We start from the raw sequence: 22066 nt of genomic DNA, 5'->3' as shown, positions 1-22066 counted from the left end.
TCTGAGTTGTCTTTCTCTTATTGTTGGTATGAGTGATCGAACTGCTTGGGCTCTTCTGATCTCCTCTTTTCCTAATGACTGAAACTTATTGTGACATTGTACAGTTTTCTCAGTGTGGTGAAAAGCATGTTTACAAAATTACAAGTGTATTCATAAATGATAGCTGCCCATACCGATCACAAAGTTAAGCAAGTCGAATGAATTCTGCTTGTCACCATCATTTCCAACTGCTACATGTCAGCAGTACACCAACCCATAAAGACATTGATGTTCTTGTTGCACGTCTTGTTAGTTTTTTTTGTGTGGGAGTGGGGGGCAGTTTGGGGTTGATGTTCTTGTTGCCATCTGGCGAAATTTGTCAGTTTTTTTGTGTGGACGGAATTTGGGGTGTGCTGTTTGCATGATTTGTTATTTTTGTACAGGGTGGGTTTGATCTTTTTCTTTGAATGACTTCAATGTTCCATGGCTAACTGGAGAAGATAAATCTCAGAGTTGTACACTGCATACAAATGAAACCCCACTGGTTTCCTTGGCTGCGTAAGTCCAGGGAATACACACTCCAGTCCCGCCAGACCTTGAGATTAAGATGGTTCTCCCATGCCAAACCCCAGTTTCTGTGGATGCTGTGTAATTTGGCACCCTGGTACAACTCAGTGCCAAGAAATAACAGACAGTACACTGCATATGGTTAAAGGAATTATTTTTATGAATCTTAACTTAACTAAAGGGTTAGTAAAGAAAAGAAAGAAAAAAAACAAAAAGGGGCCCATTATAATTAAGCAGTCAATTGTGCACAAGTTGGAGCCCAAGTCTTCCCGAAGTTCATATTCACTGATCCTCAGTTGATCTCGGCACCTTGCTCCATTGAATCACGGTCCTCCACTGGGTCGAATCCCATGACCAGTTCTCCCCAGCATTTTCTCTGTCCATCTCCTGCTGAACAAAGGACCCAGCTCACATTCTAAAGCACCCGTTATCTCTAACCATAACCCAAACACTGTTTCTACAGAAAGACCCTCACGTTAGCAGTGAAACCTTTCCCAGGCTGTTACACAATATTTGAGAATAAATGAACCTTTGAATCTTTCAACCTTTGATTATGTCTATGTGAAAGAAAATTACAAAAAGAAGTATTTTTACTTTTCAGCTCTTACCATAACAAGCACAGAAGTACCAGCTGGCAGGTAAAACATAATGTGAAAACATTTTAACAGTTTGAAAGTTATGTTTTGTTCTATGGATCAATAATCTTCAAAATGCTTCCTTACAGTGGTGATTCAGAATTTATTGAAAGAATAGATAATTTGATCAAAGACTGTGAAGGAAAAGAAAGCCTGTATGCCAATAATTGCGACTGTAATCTAATATTGGAATCTGTTTATTGCCCTCTTGTTCGCCACTGGATGGGAACTGGAAATGTGGCCAAGACATTTTTCTACCTGCTTGAAACTTCTGCAGCTGCTTTGCATGTATCGAATAACTTGATGGTATGTTCTCAGACAGTAAGCATTTTTAAGCAATGGGCAATTCAAGGAGAATATCTTTGCAAATAGCTATTATTGAAATCTCAAATTGTTTGTGATTGGAGTTGTACCATCAACTGTTTGCGTGAGGGCAGCTTCATTATCAGTCAATAAGCTCAAAACCATTCAGCATAAAACTGTTTGTGTGAAACCCTATGCACTGCGTAAACTTTCATTCATTCCTTCTGTCCTTATGGCTGCATCGTGTGCCATGTATACAGTGCACAGTAGTTACCAAGGTAGGCTACCAGAACACCTTCCAGATATGTCATCTCTAATCACCAAGAACTAGCAGGCTTATCAGAACATCACTTTCGCGGTCACATTCCATTCTGTCACTTTTCCTTTGTCTCTGGATCTAATTCCTAAAATTCCGTACCACCAGAACTGTGGGAGTACAGTAAATTCAAAAAGAGGGTTTGCAGTAGTTCAAGAAGGTTGCTGGTGAGCCACCATCAATGGACAATTATAGATGGACTTTAACTGTTCAGGAGAACTCCATCATCAAGGCCACACTTCATTGGACCCTTGAAAGCGGAGGAAACGCGGGAGACCAAAGGCAGAAATGAGGACCCTGAACCACAAGAAGACAGTAAAGAAGATGGCCAAGGACTGTCAGAGATGGAGGGCCTTCATTGCTGCCTTAACCACCAGCAGCGTAACAGGCAGTAACTACTTTAACCATTGGATTTGCTCATGATGTTTACAACCCATAAGTGAATGTTTTAGAGAAGCAAATTTACCTGCTAGTCTGATTGAAGTGCCATTAAAATACTGCAGTATGTGGGCTACAAATTACAATGCGAGTTGGGAAAAGCATGTCAAAATGGCAAGGTTACAATGGGGAGGGAATGGTTTCAATATGCAGGTAGATTGGAAAATCAGGTTGGTGTTGGATCCCAAGAGAGAATTTGTAGAATACCTATGAGATGGCTTTTTAGAGCAGATTGAGGTTGAGCAAGTTTGTGATTGAGGTCCAGGTACAATCTGCAGAAAGCCATCTCATGGGCAAAGTGGCTAAACTTAAATCAACGAAAGATGCTCAACTGATATGGCAGTGTTTGCATGCTAACTTAAAATAAAGAGACATGGACGATAACAGGGCTTCACTTCCAGGAGCACTCAGTGCCTTCTACGCTCACTTTTACTGGCAAAATGTGGAGAAATTATTATGACCTCTCTCAGGCCCTGTGATTTCAGTTACTGAGGCCAATGTGCGAGCAGCCTTCAGAAGGGTGAACCCACGAAATGTATGTGGCCCAGACAGGGTACCTAGCCAAGTACTAAAGACTTCTGCTGATCAACTGGCTGAGGTGGTTACCTTCGCTTCGGCAGTCTGAAGTACCTATCTGCTTCAAGAAGACCACGCATAGCAGTGCCTACAAAGAATGTGATAACCTACCTCAATGACTAGTGTGGGAAGAACAGGGTCCTGTCCGGTTGGCTGCCAGTGACTAGCACTGTTCCACAGGGTCGGAATTGGGACCACTTCTTTTCACGTTAAATGGATGACAGAGTTGATGGCCTTGTGGCCACGTTTGCAGATGATAGTTGGAGGGGCTGGTGATGTTGAAGAAGCAAGGAGATTGCAAAGGGACTTGGACATAGTGGCAGGATGGGCAAAGAAGTGGCAGATGGAATATACTGTAGTATAGGGAAACGTAAGGAAGTAGCCCAAGAAATAGTGGATGCATTAGTGATAATTTTTCAAAACTCGTTAGATTCTGGACTAGTTCCTCAGGATTGGAGGGTGGCTAATGTAACCCCACTTTTTAAAAAAGGAGGGAGAGAGAAACCGGGGAATTATAGGCCGGTTAGCCTAACGTCGGTGGTGGGGAAACTGCTGGAGTCAGTTATCAAGGATGTGATAACAGCACATTTGGAAAGCGGTGAGATCATCGGACAAAGTCAGCATGGATCTGTGAAAGGAAAATCATGTCTGACGAATCACATAGAATTTTTTGAGGATGTAACTAGTAGAGTGGATAGGGGAGAACCAGTGGATGTGGTATATTTGGATTTTCAAAAGGCTTTTGACAAGGTCCCACACAGGAGATTAGTGTGCAAACTTAAAGCACACGGTATTGGGGGTAAGGTATTGGTGTGGGTGGAGAATTGGTTAGCAGACAGGAAGCAAAGAGTGGGAATAAACGGGATCTTTTCAGAATGGCAGGCGGTGACTAGTGGGGTACCGCAAGGCTCAGTGCTGGGACCCCAGTTGTTTACAATATATATTAATGACTTGGGATGAGAGAATTAAATGCAGCATCTCCAAGTTTGCGGATGACACGAAGCTGGGTGGCAGTGTTAGCAGTGAGGAGGATGCTAAGAGGATGCAGGGTGACTTGGATAGGTTGGGTGAGTGGGCAAACTCATGGCAGATGCAATTTAATGTGGATAAATGTGAAGTTATCCACTTTGGTGGCAAAAATAGGAAAACAGATTATTATCTGAATGGTGGCCGATTAGGAAAAGGGGAGGTGCAACGAGACCTGGGTGTCATTATACACCAGTCATTGAAAGTGGGCATGCAGGTACAGCAGGCGGTGAAAAAGGCGAATGGTATGCTGGCATTTATAGCGAGAGGATTTGAGTACAGGAGCAGGGAGGTACTACTGCAGTTGTACAAGGCCTTGGTGAGACCACACCTGGAGTATTGTGTGCAGTTTTGGTCCCCTAACCTGAGGAAAGACATCTTTGCCATAGAGGGAGTACAAAGAAGGTTCACCAGATTGATTCCTGGGATGGCAGGACTTTCATATGAAGAAAGACTGGATGAACTGGGCTTGTACTCGTTGGAATTTAGAAGATTGAGGGGGGATCTGATTGAAACGTATAAGATCCTAAAGGGATTGGACAGGCTAGATGCAGGAAGATTGTTCCCGATGTTGGGGAAGTCCAGAACGAGGGGTCACAGTTTGAGGATAGAGGGGAAGCCTTTTAGGACCGAGATTAGGAAAAACTTCTTCACACAGAGAGTGGTGAATCTGTGGAATTCTCTGCCACAGGAAACTGTTGAGGCCAGTTCATTGGCTATGTTTAAGAGGGAGTTAGATATGGCCCTTGTGGCTACAGGGGTCGGGGATATGGAGGGAAGGCTGGGGCGGGGTTCTGAGTTGGATGATCAGCCATGATCATAATAAATGGTGGTGCAGGCTCGAAGGGCCGAATGGCCTACTCCTGCACCTATTTTCTATGTTTCTATGTATGTCATGTAGTTTGGTGGAAGGAATTTTCTCGCCATGGAGAAAATATTTTATAGATGGGGAGAAGATTCAAAAATCAGAGGTGCAAGTGGACCTGGGAGTCCTTAAAGTTTAACTTTCAGGTTGTGTCAGTGGTAATGAAGGCAAGTACAATATTAGCATACATTTCAAGAGGAGTAGAATATAAGACCAAGGATGTAATGCTGTGGCTTTAAAGGGCATTGGTCAGACCCCACTTGGAATATTGTGCACTGTTTTGGGCCCCTTATCTATTAAAAGATGAGCTGGGATTGGAGACGGTCGAGAAGAAGTTTACGAGAATTATGCTAGGAATGAAATAATTAACATATGAGGAGCATTTGATGGCTCTGGTCCTGTACTCACTGGAGTTTAGAATAATAAGGGGGAATCTCATTGAAACGTATCAAATATTGGAAGACTTGGACAGAGTGGAGGTGGAGAGGAGGTTTCCTGTAGTGGGTGAATCTAGGACCAGTGGGCACAGCCTCAGAATAGAAGGAGATCCATTTTGAACAGCGGAGAAGGATTTCCTTTAGCCAGAGGCTGGTGAGTCTGTGGAATTCATTGGTAAAGATGGCTGTGGAGTCCAAGTCATTGAGTTTATTTAAGTAAAGGTTGATGGATTCTTGATTACTCAGGGCATCAAAGGTTATGGGAAGAAGGCAGGAAAATGGGGATAATAAATCAGCCTTGATGGAATGTCGAAGCAGACCTGATGAACTGAGTGGCCCAATCCTGATTCTATGTCTTAATTCAACTAGAACCTTCCTGGTCTAATATTCTAAGCATTTGCCAAGAAAGGATTGTATCTGGTACACCTTGATTTTGCTGATTATTCTGCTACCTGCAGGGAATCTCTGAGCATTTATTCCAATATGCTTCATTTGGACCGTAAGATCATAAAATACAGGAGCCAAATTAGGCCATTTCCTCGTGGCTGATCCAGTTTCCCTCTCAGGCCCAATCTCTTGCCTTATCCTCGTATCCCTTCATGCTCTGAACAATCAAGAATCTATCAACCTTTAGCTAAAATATACATAAAGATCTGGCCTCCAAGGCTTCCTGTGGCAAAGAATTCCACAGATTCACCACTCTCTGGCTAAAGAAATTCCTCCATCTCCATTCTAAAAGGACATCTCTCTACTCTGAGGCTGTCCCTCTGATCTTAGACTCTCCCACCAGAGAAAACATCATCTCCACATCCACTCTATGAAGGTCTTTTACTATTCGATAGGTTTCAATAAGGTCACCTATTATTCTTCTGAATTCTAGTTATTACTGGTCCAAAGCCATCAAATGTTCTTCACGTGACAAGCCATTCAATTCTGGAATCATTTTCGTGAACCTACTTTGAACCTGTCCAGTTTCAGCACATCCTTTCTAAGATAAGGGGCCAAAAACTGCACATGATACTCAAATAAGGTCTCACTGGTCGTTATAAAGTCTCAACATTACATCCTTGCTTTTTATTCCATTCCATTGGAAATGAATGCTGACATTGCATTTGCCTTCCTCACCACAGACTCAAACTGCAAATTAACCTTTAGGGAATCTTGCACAAGGTCTCCCAATTCAGTTTTTTGTATTTTCTCTCCATTTGGAAAATAGTCAACCCTTTCATTTCTTCTATCAAACTGCATGACCATACCCATCCTGACACTATATTTCATCTGCCATTTCTTTGCCCATTCTCCTAATCTGTCTGTTCTTTTGTAGCCGCTACATTTCCTCAAAACTATCTGCTTCTCCATCTACCTTCGTATCATCTGCAAACTTTGCAACAAAGCCATTAATTCCATCATCCAAATCACTGATGTGTAGCGTAAAAAGAATCAGTCCCAACACAGACCCTTGTGGAACACTACTAGTCACCAGCAGCCAACCAGAAAAGGCTCCTTTTATTCACACTTTTTGCCTCCTGCCAATCAGCCACTGCTTTATCCATGCTAGAATCTTTTCTTTAATACCATGGGCTTGTAGCCTGTTAAACAGCTTTGTATGGCACCTTGTCAAAGGCCTTCGGAAAATCCAAGTGCACAATATCAGCTAATCTTCCTTTGTCTATCCTGCTTATTATTGCTTGAAAGAATTCCAACAGATTTGTCAGGCAAGAGTTTCCCTTGAGGAACCATGCTGACTTACAGTCTATTTTATCATGTGCCTTCAAATACCATGAGACCTCATCTTTAGTAATTGACTCCAGCATCTTCCAGCCACTGAGATCAGACTAACTGGCCTATAGTCTCCTTTCTTCTGCTCTCTATCCCTTCTTGAGGAGTGGAGTGATATTTGCAATTTTCCAGTCTTCCAGACCCATTCTAGAATCTAATGATTCTTGAAAGAACATGACTAATACCTCCACAATCTTGTCAGCCACCTCTTTCAGAACCCTGGGGTGCACACCAACTGGTCCAAGAGACTTACCTACCTTTGACCTTTCAATTTCCCAAGAGCCTTCTTTCTGGTTATGGTAACTTCACACGCTTCATGACCCCTGACACCTGGAAGTTCCACCATTCTGCTAGTGTCTTTCACAGTGAAGACTGATGCAAAATACTTATTCAGTTCATTCACCATTCTGTTGTCCCCTATTACTACCTCTCCAGCAACGTTTTCCAGCGGTCCGATATGCACTCTTGCCTTGCTTTTACACTTTATGGATCTGAAAAAACTTCTGGTAGCCTCTTTAATATTATTGGCTAGCCTACTTTCGTATTCCATCCTTGCTTTCTTAATGACTTTAGTAGTTGCTTTCTGCTGGTTTTTAGAAGCTTCCCACTAATTCTTGCTGAATTATATGCCCTCTCTTTGACTTTGATTTCTCTTGTTAACCACTGTTGTGTCATCTTTCCTTTAGAACTCTTCTTCCTCTTTGGGATGTATATATCCTGTGCCTTCCAAATTGCTTCCAGAAAATCCAGCTGTTGTTGCTCTGCTGTCATCTCTGCCAGTGTTCTTTTCCAATTTATTCTTTCCAACTCCTGTCTCTTGCCTCTGTAAATTCCTTTACTCCACTGTAATACTGATACATCTGACTTTAGCTTCTGCTTCTTAAATTTCAGGGTTAATTTCAACCTTATTATAATCATTTTCCCCAAAGGGTTCTTTTACCTTAAGCTCTCTAATCAATTCTGATTAATTGCACAACACCCAAACCAGAATTGCTGATCCCCTAGTGGGCTCAACCACGAGCTGCTCTAAAAAGCCATCTTGTAGGCATTCTAGAAATTCCCCCACCAACCTGATTTTCGCAATATACCTGCATATTGAATACCCCATGACTATTGTAACATTGCCCATTTAGCATGCATTTTCTATCTCCAGTTGTAACTTGTAGGCCACATCCTTACCACTGTTTGGGCGTCTGTATATAATTCCCATCAGAGTCTTTTTACCTTTGCAGTTCCTTAGCTGTATCCATAATGATTCAATACTTCCCAACCCTAGGTCACCTCTTTCTAATGATTTGATTTCGTTTTTTATGAACAGAGCAACACTGCCTCCTCTGCCTTCCTGCCTGTCCTTTCGATACAATGGATTCATTGGATATTAAGCTCCCAGGTATAATCTTCCTTCAGCCATGATTCAATGATGCTTACAACCTCATGCCTGCTAAACCGCAACTGTGCTGGAAGTTCATCTACCTTATTCCGTAGACTGCCCACAGTCAGATAAAACACCTTTAATCCTGTATTCACCCTTTTTGATTTTGTCTGCCTTTTATGTTGCAACATATCCTGTTGACTGCAATTGTGCTCTATCAACAGCCTCTCCTTGCTACACATTGTCTCTGTTTGTAAACCAGCTACCTGTTCTTCAGCTCTATTATCCACCTTTCCTATGATGCTTCTTGCATTAAAATATAGGCAGCTCAGGACAGTAATCGCACCATGCTCAACCTTTTGATTCCTAACTTTGTCTCAAGTGTTACCAACATCTGCCTCCACAACCTCTCCACTAAGTGTCCTGGCATTCTGGTTCCCATCCCCCTGCAATTCTAGTTTAAAATCCACTACGCCTTCCATTTTTTTTGTATTCCTCAATATCTGAACTACTTGTATACCATTCTACCAATAGTGATGTAATCTTCAAGATGCAAGGAGCCTACTGTTTAGTGGAACTTTCAGTTACCATTCCTTTTGCTTTACTGCCACTGAGCAAGACTTGACTCAAATTCCACTTTCTCCTGGATCTCATGGTCTTTTGCTTTCCTGTTCAATTAACGCAAATTGGGTGTGGTAAAGCTTGTTAAATGGAAGTTAAAATCAAACCACTTATCAATAAGTGTGTTATTTAATCAAATGCTTAAGATGAAAATTCCAGCCCCCAAAACCTTAACAATCATAAGAACGATGTTAAGACTTGGAGAGATGAAACAGAAACAACGAGAGGAAAGCTCTCCATGATGTTAATGTAATTGTCCAATGTAATCAGTGGAAATTATACATGACCAGTTTTTTTTAACATGTGCTTCATCATTTTTGAAAATTATGGATGTGACCTTTAATACTAGATCTGAAATCACATATATGAAAAACAGGCGAGTCAGCTAATTCTGTCTATGATCCTCCCAAATCTCATACTTTCAACTCTGCTGTCATATTTGGCATTCATACTATGCAAGTTTCCCCAATCAACATCACTAACTACTCTTTTGGTTGTATTGCAAGCAAACTTAAAGGTTTGAAAAAACACAAATTAATTCTCTGTGCATTGAAGATTTGTGCATTTTTTATTTGTTTACACGTTTGGCTTAGCACATGTAATTGCATGCTGTAAAGAGAACTTGCATAGTATACAATAAAATAATGGATATAATTTTCTCAATCTGCTGGCCCATATTTGAGTACATCTGTTGTGCTTTGAATTGCTGAAAATGAATGTTCTATTAATTCACTGGTTTCATACAAAATATTACAAGGAAATAATTAAACTTTGAAATCAACTAAAGCCAGGAAAATCAGTAGTGCAAAAAAGGGAGATGTGTGAGATTTCCCATACCCAATATCCTGCAGTGCCCACAAGCTATGCCTAAAATCCAGGAAGTGCTTTGGAAAACATAATTTTTCAGGATGGTGGTACTATGGCCATTCCCAGTAGATCTGCCATTGGCATGAAGGATAGGTTTATTCCTGTTGCCACACACAATTTGTGGGAGTAAGGAGTGATTAATTCCAAAGGGTATGATCTTAAAATCATATTTAGGGGCTATGCTTATTCACACAGTTAAGCAGAGAACTGCGCAATTTAAGCTCTCCTTAATAAGAAAAGCGGTTCTGAACAAAATAAAGTAAAAATACAGTAGCATTTAGCAAAAAATGCACATCAAATCTGGATGACAGATCAACTGCTTTCAGAAACCATGCTTAGGACAGTTTCCAGAATCTCTAGTAATTATGCAAATACAAACATAATTCATAAAAATAAAGAAACAGCATACAAGGATGTATGACTGAAGTGTTGGATACTTACACTGGATTTGCATGTCTATCTTTATAGGCTCTGTCTTACATAACACAAGCTGAAAATATGCTTAGTCTATTGCATAAAGGCAAACCACCCTTTGAATATGCTGACACTACAAAAAATGTTAAGATGTGTTCCTTTGAACGAGCCTGTGTCTATATTCTCAAAGGAGAGGTAAGAGAAACAATTTTATTTCTGTATATTATTTATTGTGTATCGTCATTGTATCAAAGTTCGCCAGGTTCCTTATTGTATCATTAGTGGAACTTCAGAAGTGATTAAAGTGTCTGCCTTTTTGTGGTTCTGCTGAAGTTCAGGAGCTCTTTATTGACTTGCAATCTGTAAGGATTGCTGAGAAGGCCAGAATTTATAGCTCAATCCTGGTGACCCTCAGGAAGAAGCCACTTTTTTGGATGGCTGTGCTTCTTTGGGTGAAAGTTTTCCTAAGTATTGTTGAGTATGAAATTCAAATATTTCGGCCACATGATGGTATGTGCCTTGGCGAGGACCCTATAATTGGAAGTGTGCTATTTACATTACCTCTCGGCCTTGTCACTTTTCATGATTGAAGATCTCAAGATGATCCAGAATCAGAATCCGGTTTAATATCATGGGAATATGTGTGAACTTTCTTGTTTTGCGGCAGCAGTATAATGCAATACATAAAATTGTAAATTGTAGTGAGAATTGGTTAAATTAAGTAAGCAGTGCAAAAAAGAGGAAAAAAGGGAAAAGTAGTGCGGAATTGTTCATGGGTTCAATGTCCATTCATAAATCTGATGGCGGAGGGCAAGAAGCTATTCCTGAGCCGCTGAGTGTGTGCCTTCAGGCTCCTATGGTAGCAATGAGAAAAATGGTAGCTCATGCAGACATGGGATTTTGTGTTTACTGAGAGTCAAAATGAAAATGATGCAATTGTCAGCAAACACAGCCATTTCTAACCTTGTGAAGGAAAGAAAGTTAATCGATGAAGCAGCTGAAGTAGGTTGGATGCAGAGAAATTCAAAGGAACGATGATTTGCAAAGATGTTGCCGGGACTGGAGTACCTGAGTTATGGGAAAAGGTTGATAGTTTAGAACTTTATTCCCGAGAGCATAGAAGATTGAGGGGAGATTTGATAGAGGTATTCAACATTATGAGGGGTATAGATAGGGTAAAGGCTAGCAGGCTTTTTCCACTGAGTTTGGGTGGGACTACAACTAGAGGTCATGGGTTAAGGTGAAAGGTTAAAAGTTTAAGGGAAACATGAGGGGAAACTGCTGCACTCAGAGGGTCATGACAGTGTGAAATGAGCTGCCAGTGCAATTGGTGCATGCAAGCTCAATTCCAATGTTTAAGAGAAGTTTAGATAGGTACATGAATGGAAGGGGTATGAAGGACGATGGGACCAGGCAGTTTAAATGGTTTGGCATAGACTAGATGGGCCAAAGGGCCTGTTTCTGTGCTGTACTTATCTATGATCCTATGACTGAGAACAATATTCTTCATTTGTGCAAGGCAAGACTAAGACCAGTGATGTAGAAGGATTCTTCATTGCAGTTTCTGTAACAATTTTGTTTTACTAGTCAGGGTTGTTAGCTTTGAGCTGAACCTGGAGGACCAGTGGACCACTCTTAGTATGGCCTCTATTCTTTGACCTATTTAGCATAGGTGACCCTACAAAGAGCCAAAGCATAGAGCTCTGACTCCAGCCAACATAGCTCTCTGAGTCATTGAGGCAAGCAAACCTCCAAACCCTATGATAAGGTTGTAGTCCTCTTGGAGGATTTCAAAGGTTCAAAGCTCTTCCAAGCTTTATCCGTAGAAAAACAGGAATTTTCATGTTATAATATGTAATGATTTTCTTAACCAACATCAGTCGTCATCATTGTCTGGAGAATATTGTTTGAAAATGATCTTATGCATAACTATGCATACAGGTAGTTTATTGTATGTTAAAATTCCACATACAATGTAACTTTTGTCTCAGCTTGATCAAGCTAATTAACTAACTCAATTGTACTTGCTGGTTCACTTTTCATTGATTCATTGATCTGCCTCAGGTACAATTTAAGACTGGTCATATGGATGAAGCTGAGAATCTTTTCAAGAAAGGCTTAATGTTGCTGAACAAGAATTTTCCAAATTTCTGTATGGCACAGATAATTACATGTGCTGTTGAAAAATACAAATATTCCAAGAGGCCACGTGACAGAGATATGTTATCGGACGTCACTAAGTATGAATTGTTTTAATATATTTTGTATAGTGCTTTTATTTTCCTGGCCTGAAATCATTAATGGACAAGTGCATTTGTAGATTTCAAATATTTATTTATTTATTTATTTATTTATTGAGATATAGCACAGAATTCACCACACCGCCCAGCCATCCTCCGATTTAACCCTAGCTTAATCGCAGGACAATTTGCAATGACCAATTAACTTATCAACCAGTACATATTTGGACTGTGGGAGGTAATTCACATGATCACGACAAGGATATACAAACAGTGGCGGGAATTGAACCCAGGTCGCCTGTATTGTACGCTACCCTGCTGCCCAAGATACAAATTTCAGTCCTCTGGAAGCTATTCAATATTTCCAATTATATTTGAGGAATACAATAGCTTAGTCAGTAGTAGAATATTCAGTGATAGAATTTCCACTTCCACAACTGCTCTGGAATTAGACCAAATCACTTACAAGATCCATCATGAGATTGGAAGCCCCACAGAGATGGTTAATGTCATGCTGTAACTCAAAGTATCCAACATTTGCCAAACTGAAGAAAATTGGACTGATAAAACTAACTTCAATGAAGAAAGGCAGGTAAAGTAAATTAACAGGAAGGTATGATTTGTGTATAACATCATTATCCAAAGAAACAAAGACACACCTGGCATAAACTCTTTTTATATTGGGACTTAATGGAGGAAGTGCCCATACTATTAGTGACATCTCCAGGAAAACAAAATTAAATTTGGAGAGTCTGATGTCACTTGTCCATAATTGCAAGGCATTTGCCTTGGAATCCTTGGGGAATGTATGTCACTATTTAAAAGGTAGAAATTCATTCTTAAAGGAAAAGAATTTACCTGAATTTTCAAGAATGGATAATTATACATGATCTGAACCCCTGGGGGCATCAGAAAGGTGTTTTCCCTGCTGTTTTAATAATTTTTATCCTACTCTGCATTACACTTGCACTAAATTTTATTTCTAGAGTATCAGTGTTTGAACCTGCTGTATGTGACCCGATGAAAGAGTATCAACCCCAGAATTGTGATGTGATCTTGTTTGACGAGACTAATGCAATTAATTTTTTTTTTAGAAAAAGTGGAGTAACAACAGATAGGTATAAATATCATCACACTAAACCATAAGTTAAGGATTGCTTTCATGTGTGTTGAGATTTTTAAACAGAGCTATCTAATGTTATGCCCAATGCTTATTCCAAAAAACCATAAGAAATTGGTCATTTTGTTTAGTTCAATTTCATAAGCCAATCAATGGCCTCCTTTCAAAGATAGGATGATGTAGTCTTTGTCCTCTTTCAAAAGTTTATTTGCCTCCTTACTACCATGAATCATTTACACATTTGTATAGCTAAGAAGCTATGGATTCCTTGTTCTTTTATTTTCTTGCATCATCATATGCAAAGAGACATTTTCTTTTCTCTAAAGTGCACACTAGACATTATAGCAATACACTGTAAAAGATGTTTTTACTCAGCCTATGTAACTGACCACAAAATAAAAGCTGAAGCCGCTGTCGCAGAAATCCCACCATTTGCACTTAAGCTGCAATGTTTACATTCATTAATGATGTTATTTACAATCCTAACATATAGCCTGCAGTATGAGAAGTCTTGCTTACATGCCCTGTTGGCTCCAAAAAAGAATTTTTGGAAATGCAGTCTCTCATAAGTCTTTTTTTTTTGGTTTTCATTGCTTATTTGTATTTTTATTTTTGCTGTTTAAGATTATATATGTTGTAAGATAAATGTGTCACGAACATTGATTTCTTGAACTTCCTGTAATTGCCCCCCCTTCACTATTCCCCATTCCTGCTTCCCTCCTTCACCTTATCTCCTTACCTACCTATCACCTCCCTCTGGTACTTCTCCCCCTTCTCTTTCTTCCATGGTCTTCTATCCTCTCCTGTCAGATTGCCCCTTCTCCAACCCTTCATCTCTTTCAACAATCAACTTCCCAGATCTTTACTTTAATTCTTCCCCCCTCCCAGTTTCACCTACCACCTGCAACCCTGTCCTCCTCCCTCCCCTCCCCCACATCCTTATCCTGACTTCCCTTTCTTTCCAGTCCTGATAAAGGATCTCAGCCCAAAATATCGACTGCTTACTCTTTTCCATAGATGCTGCCTGGGCTTCTGAGCATTTTGTGTGTGTTGTGAGACTTCTATTCCCAATATCCTTTCTTGAGACATCCCTACTCCTTGCTGGTATTTGAAATGACCAAGCTGGAAAAGGCACAGTTCATTGGTGGGGGGGAGGGGGGAGTCCATGCTACATCCAGATTTGGAAGAGGAAACATAGTTGCTGAGAGGTCAAAACATGCATGATTATATCCTGTTGACTAAGGGCATATGAGAACTACACTTATTAGCCAGATGGCTCATGCTGAAGTTCTTAACTCTTGCTCTTCACACTGGAGGATGCGACCTGTGGCACCTCCTGAAAGCCAATAAGTAAATAGCTTGCACCCAAGAATGGCAGTTCTCATTGTGGAAGAGTTACAACTACATTAGGCATTGATTCTTCTGTAAAGATGTATCTAAAATTATTAATTATTCCTTGTGTAAGTGAGGCATAAACCTAATAAAGCAGGAAGACTTTTTGGGGTGCACTAAAGAGAAGGTCATGAGGCCATCAGGCACTTGTGCCCTTTTATCTATTCCTGCTGGAGGAGGGTGTCTGCTTATGAATAGATTCCCCCTCACCCTCACCCTCTCACCCAATGGTGCTGGAGTCCTGGGCCTTGGACAGGGTTTAATCGACATGGATTGTGGGTTCATGTTAAGATGTGTTTCTGGTTGGTCCTTCTTTTGGTATATTTTTGTGCAGTTTTGACCAGGGCAGACAGGACCTGCGGTCTACAGATAACGAAGACACAGTGCTGGGTTAGGTTGAAATGAGCTGGACTGATTATGACTGGATCCTTCTGATAATCTTGTGATTGAGTGTTTTATATTCTGTTTTTTGCTCCTAATTTTTTTTCCACTTCCACAATTGTTTTACTTACTGTTTCGTGGCTCTCTGTGGGAAGATGAATCTGAGACTTCTATATGACATACATGCTTTGATAATAATTTACTTCAAGTTTTTGTATTCAAAGTAATTGGAAGCATGCAACTATTTAGAACTTGTATGTCAGAGAAATGCTACATATATTTGGTCTTGGTTTCTCTAGGCATGTAAGTAAGACTTCTCATACTGCAGACTATATGGTAGGATTGAAAATCACATTATTAATGAATCTCATGGCTTTATAAAGCCATCCCGAGCACATCAGCTCGGTTGAGGACCCATTCTGAGAATATACAGCGGAAGACACTGAAGTGCGTTTTCTCAACGCGATGACAAGGCACTGTTTGCGTGTGTGTGTGTGTGTGTGTGCGCGCGCGTGTGCGCGAATGCATGTTTGTAAACAGTGCGTCTACCGAGTGCTCTCCGTCATACATTTTTATCGGAAATTTTACTATGACAATATTAGAATAAAACAATGTATTCCGTTTCTTGTTAATAACGTTTGAATTTATTATCTGTCCTCTTTTTGCAGTGATGACACCTCGCCTGTTGTTTATCAGCAGATTCATTGCCTGTCATACTTATGGCAGACATTCTGTCTTAAAAAGAACTTTCATTGCAAATTGCCTGCATTGCTGACGATATTAATGGAAATGAACTGTGCTGAAGATTCTAAGAGTGAATTTCAGGTTTGTTTCATCTGCTAAGGTGGTCTTCTCAATATGCTAAAATATTAATTACAATTAATTATGTATTTTTTTCAATAACATATGACTGATTTTTACTGTGAAGATCTCTGAAAGTGAACTGTTGCTGACAGTACAATCATTTATTACAGAATATTGTTAATCCCCTGTAATAAAAACAAAAGAGGAAATCCCAACCCCTATAGCTGAACTGCCAGGGAACCAGTGATGATGGTGGAGCAAGACCTCAACTTGTCATCATGAAGTCCCAACCAGAATTTGCTTTCTGCTCTGCAGCATATTGAATAGCAGATCAGGAGCATATTTCCCAGAGAGGTTAAGGTGGTTTTTCTTGCATGATTTTAAGGCATACAGCAAATTATGGTGGCAACAATTTCCTGGTTGCCAAGCAGGTCATATGCTCTACCTTCTGATAAAAGTTTTTTATTGACATAGTCATTGGAACTTTGTGAAAACAAGACCATAAGATATTGGAGGTAGTATTAGGCCATTTGGCCCATCTAGCCTGATTCGCCATTTCAACATGGCTGATCCATTTTTCCTCCGGGCCCCAATCTCCTGCCTTCTCCCCGTATCACTTCATGCCCTCACTAATCTAGAATCTATCAACCTCTGCTTAAAATATACTTAATGACTTGGCCTCCACAGCTGCCTGTGGCAACAAATTCCACAGATTCACCACTCTCTGGCTTAAGAAAGTCCCCATCATTCTAAAAGGATGCACCTCTATTCTGAGGCTGTGTCCTCTGGTCTTAGACTCTCCCACCAGAGGAAACATCCTCTCTATCTAGGCCTTTCAACATTCAATAGGTTTCAATGTTCCCCCTCATTCTTCTGAATTCCAGTGAGTAGAGGCCTAGAATATGTTCATTATATATTTTATGTATATCTTACATAAAGTCATACATAAGGCACTGATGCATCTAATTTCTCAGACAAGTGGCAGAGGTTCAAAAATTGTCGAAATAGGTCCACCCCAGTTTTGGAATTTGTCAGTCATTCTGACCTCGTGCCACTCCTCTGCGCACAACTGCGATAACAACACAATAAAGGTGGAGCAGAAACGGAAGGAGAAAATTATTGTGAGAAAGAGGAACGATATTATTTCTTGATCAAAAATAATTAGAGGGGAAAATGGTATTGACTATATGTGAAGAATGTTTTCCCCTACTGATCTATTCCATTCTTGTCTCTTGGTTCAATGTTTCAATTTAATATCAGAGAATGCATACACTATACAACCTGAAATTTTTACTCTTCACAAACATCCAAAAAAACACCCAAAGAATGAATGACAGAAAATGTTAGCAATCCAAAGCCTTGATAGAGGGTCCTGGTGAGATTATGTCTAGAATATGGGTTGCTTGTCTGGGCTCTCTGTCTGAATAAGGAAGCCTTTCTAACAGAGAGGGTGTTATGAAGTTGTAATAGATTGCTTCCAGGGCTTTTATTGTGAGGGGCGATTAAATAGATCAGGCCTACAGGCTCAGGTTTAGAAAAACAAGTGATAACTTCATTGAAATATACAAGATTTTTACTGGTCTGTGTCATGTAGATGTAGCGTTGATGTTTCTACTGGATGGGAGGGTCTCATAACAAGGATCACGGGCTCAACATGTTGTTGCCTTTTGGAATTGAGGTAAGAAGAAATTTGCTCATCCATAGGGTAGAGAATCCTTGGAATTATCCAATCATGAGTTTTGTAGAGGCTCAGTTGCTGAGTATATTCAAAGTGAAAAGGAAATCAAGGGCATGACTTAGTACACGAATGTGTTGTTGAGGTTAAAAATTAACCAAGGACCTACTTGAATGGTGGAGCAGAGATAAGTCCCAAGAACTTGTTCTGCCATTGATCCTCTTGGAAACTTCATGAACGCCAAGAGGCATGAACATATTTTGATGAAATTTCCTGATACCAAGAAATCATCTCTTAAATACATCGTTTCCTATGATGCTGATGATGTGCTCAGGAAAATGTTGCGGCAAAATTGGAGCTTGCCACAGATGGTAGTTGCAGTGAGGAAAGAATCAGTAGTTTAAAGCTTAGACCTGTGCTAATTTTCAAAGATGTTCTGAGTGCTGTTTAGTTTCTTTCTTCGTGTTATGAGATTGTATACAGGGGGCTATTCTTTCTGAAATTTCTCAGTAAGTCCATGTTGATGGGGCTTAATTTGTTGACCTATGGGCACTGTTGGAGGTGTGGCAGCAGTGCCAAGCAGGAAACAACATCTCCCTGTAAATCTCATTCAGCTACTCCTAAGCTTATACAGTGGCATGCAAAAGTTTGGGCACCCCTGGTCAAAATTTCTGTTACTGTGGATAGCTAAGCGGGTAAATGATGAACTGATTTCCAAAAGGCATAAAGTTAAAGGTGACACATTTATTTAATATCTTAAGCAAGAAAACTTTTTCATTTCCATCTTTTACAGTTTCAAAATAACAAAAAAAGGAAAACGGCTCGAAGCAAAAGTTTGGGCACCCTGCATGGTAGTACTTAGTAACACCCCCTTTGGCAAGTATCACAGCTTGTAAACGTGTTTTTTAGCCAGCTGAGAGTCTTTCAATTCTTGTTTGGGGGATTTTTGCCCATTCTTTCTTGCAAAAGGCTTCTAGTTCTATGAGATTCTTGGGCTGTCTTGCGTGCACTGCTCTTTTGAGGTCTATCCACAGATTCTCGATGATGTTTAGGTCGGGGGACTGTGAGGGCCATGGCAAAACCTTCAGCTTGTGCCTCTTGAGGTAGTCCATTGTGGACTTTGAGGTGTGTTTAGGTTCATTATCCTGTTGTAGAAGCCATCCTCTTTTCATCTTTGGCATTTTTACAGATGGTGTGATGTTTGCTTCTAGAATTTGCTGGTATTTAATTGAATTCATCCTTCCCTCTACCAGTAAATGTTTCCCGTGCCACTGGCTGCAACACAAGCCCAAAGCATGATCGATCCACCCCCATGCCAAAAAGTTCTATTTTAACTTCATCAGTCCACGGGACTTGTTTCCAAAATGCATCAAGCTTGTTTAAATGTTCCTTTGAACCTTTTGAATATAATTTTTTGGCTGCAATGAGCAAAGGTATGTTTGGAGAAAAAAGGGTGCAGAATTTCATGAAAAGAACACCTCTCCAACTGTTAAGCACGGGGGTGGATCAATCATGCTTTGGGCTTGTGTTTCAGCCAGTGGCAGGGGGAACATTTACCGGTAGAGGGAAGAATGAATTCAATTAAATACCAGCAAATTCTGGAAGCAAACATCACACCGTCTGTAAAAATGCCGAAGATGAAAAGAGGATGGCTTCTACAACAGGATAATGATCCTAAACACACCTCAAAATCTACAATGGACTACCTCAAGAGGCACAAGTTGAAGGTTTTGCCATTGCCCTCACAGTCCCCTGATCTAAATATCATTGAGAATCTGTGGATAGACCTCAAAAGAGCAGTGCGTGCAAGACGGCCCAAGAATCTCACAGAACTAGAAGCCTTTTGCAAGGAAGAATGGGCGAAAATTCCCCAAACAAGAATTGAAAGACTCTTAGCTGGCTACAAGAAGTGTTTTCAAGCTGTGATACTTGCCAAAGGGGGTGTTACTAAGTACTGCCATGCAGGGTGCCTAAATTTTACTTCAGGCCCTTTTCCTTTTTTGTTGTTTTGAAACTGTAAAAGATGGAAATAAAGAAGTTTTCTTGCTTAAAATATTAAAGAAATGTGTCATCTTTAACTTTATGCCTTTTGGAAATCAGTTCATCTTTTACTCGCTTAGCTATCCACAGTAACAGAAATTTTGACCAGGGGTGCCCAAACTTTTGCATGCCACTGTAGATTCAGTTCTAAAGGTAATAATTAGTTAGTCTCATCTTTCCTTTCTACAGAGCCCTTTGGACCTCCTACTCCATTTAGGTTGTTTAAAACAGCAGGATGACATAAAGGCATCATATTCTCTTTCTGTATTTGGAGGCTAAAACCTAATGGTAATCACAAAGTCACAGTGTTCGTTTTAGGTTCAGGTCAGTGGTTTTCCAGATACGAATACAGTAAAAGAAATCCAACCAGTGGGCCCCTTTAAATGGATCACTTCCACCTGTCTGATCTGCTCCTGGCAAAGTTATCCCTTGTTTATCTGCTGTAAGTAACGCTGACGGAAATGTTCCATGGGATCAAATGATGGGACATCTGGTTCCGTATGACATCCATCTAATTTGCATGTGGGAGCTGATGAAAGGTGAGCCAAAGCAGTGCTGTCTCTGATCTGAATCCAGAAAAACTATTAAAATAAAAAAAAAATGGGCAGAAACCTTTTGGATGTGGACCCCATCCTAACTTTCTCAGAACTAACTTATTCACATATTGTCACATATGATTTTCAACAGTTTTATAATTGTAATGTAATGGTTTATACTTACAAAGCAAATGAAATGTATATTTAAAAGTATATTCTTTAGCCTGTATTTCTAATGGTTTAATTATTTAAACCTAGTGGAATTTAGACTTGGGGTACAATCGTCCAAAAATCCAGTGCTTTTAAAACTGATATTTCTCACTTCTACTGAAACTCATTTACATGAACATTAAACCTGCCAACATGTGCAATCAGCAGTACTTAAAAATAAATTTGAAAATAAGGCTTTGAAAAGTATTCCATAAATTATTTAGAAATTAAGTTTGTTTAATGCAGCTGAAATGATTTTATTGCAAGAGATTTTTCTTTCAGCAAAATGGTTTCCGTTTTAAAACATGTTCTCTGCTTCCTTCTGAGTTTCCAAAAAAACGTATTTACATATCATTAAAAGCTGAATTTGGCATCCGCTACTCCTACAGAAATCATTTTAAAAGATAATTTCAAGGAAAAAACTGCTTTAAAAATTTCCTCCTTGCATTTAAATTATAACCCGGTGAAAATTAATTAAAAAAACTGAAATTTGGTTTAAGGGAAGAAGTGCTAACATTTTTCATCATAATGTTAGTGCACTGTCTAAATAATAATGATTTTAAGTTGCAAGAAAGGTATTTTAAAAAGTATGCAGAGCCACGGATAAAGAAAAATAATTAAAAAGCTTTTGAAGTGTTCCTATTTATATAAAATTATTCACATATATAGTAAATGTGCTTGGATATTAAGTGGATCGAGGTATATGGGATTAGTTGGGAGTGTGCACCTGAAGTAAAAGATTAGCCTTGATCTGATAACGTGGGGAAAATGGGCATGAGGAGCCGAATATCCTGCTCGTGCTTGTATTTTTGTTCTTTTTATGTTCTAACTAAAAAGAATTCTTGAAACCTCACCAAAGGCCTGCAGGTGGAGTTACAGATAATGCACAACCGTGATGAACTCATCCGATGAACAGGTGGTTTATACACAAGGCCTTCTTCCAAAGCAACGTTTTAAAGCTAGCTCATTAAAATTTTTTAATTCACTCATCTGAAATTTCTTAAACACACTTTTAGTGGTCTCAATACATTTACTCTTCTTTTGGAAATTCATTCCATTTTGAAGCCAATGAATAAGACCTCGACCCATACCATAAAATCCATTCAGCATTAATGACAATTTATGGGTGGGTTGTACTCAGTAGAAATGATGCAACTGTGTAGAAACTCCAATCACACTTTTCTGATCAGTTTTTGTTCATTTGTATTCCATAGATAATTAATGCCTATATAGATGCTTTCCGCTGTTACCAATTATTGGGATTGAGAGAGAAGAGCACTAAAATGCAAATTGTAGTCCTACGGAAGTGTTTATCTCTTGACAAAAACCAGGATGGAGTATTGACAATTGGTCGTCTAGTGTGTGCAGTTTCAGAAATAAAGCTCTGTGTTGGACAACTTGCTGAATCTATCGAATATGGTACGTATAGTAAACACTGTTATTACTGATGCTGATAGCATACAAAACTACTGA

General features: G+C 39.7%; 1 protein-coding gene across 1 annotated transcript in view; it reads left to right on the top strand.

Moving 5' to 3' along the window:
* The window catches only part of LOC134348797 (adenylate cyclase type 10-like), a 140599-nt gene that overhangs the window by 84936 nt on the left and 33597 nt on the right, over window positions 1-22066 (top strand). Inside the window, exons 22-27 of the mRNA XM_063052600.1 lie at window positions 1148-1184; window positions 1271-1487; window positions 10250-10390; window positions 12260-12435; window positions 15997-16153; window positions 21808-22012. Of these exons, the coding sequence (XP_062908670.1) occupies window positions 1148-1184; window positions 1271-1487; window positions 10250-10390; window positions 12260-12435; window positions 15997-16153; window positions 21808-22012 (933 nt within the window). The remainder of the gene's footprint in view (window positions 1-1147; window positions 1185-1270; window positions 1488-10249; window positions 10391-12259; window positions 12436-15996; window positions 16154-21807; window positions 22013-22066) is intronic.

This window comes from Mobula hypostoma, chromosome 6, assembly GCF_963921235.1.
Source record: "Mobula hypostoma chromosome 6, sMobHyp1.1, whole genome shotgun sequence".
NCBI classification, from domain to species: Eukaryota; Metazoa; Chordata; class Chondrichthyes; order Myliobatiformes; family Myliobatidae; genus Mobula; species Mobula hypostoma.
Note: the sequence above shows the minus strand (reverse complement) of the source record. Positions and strands in the feature narration are given on the sequence as shown.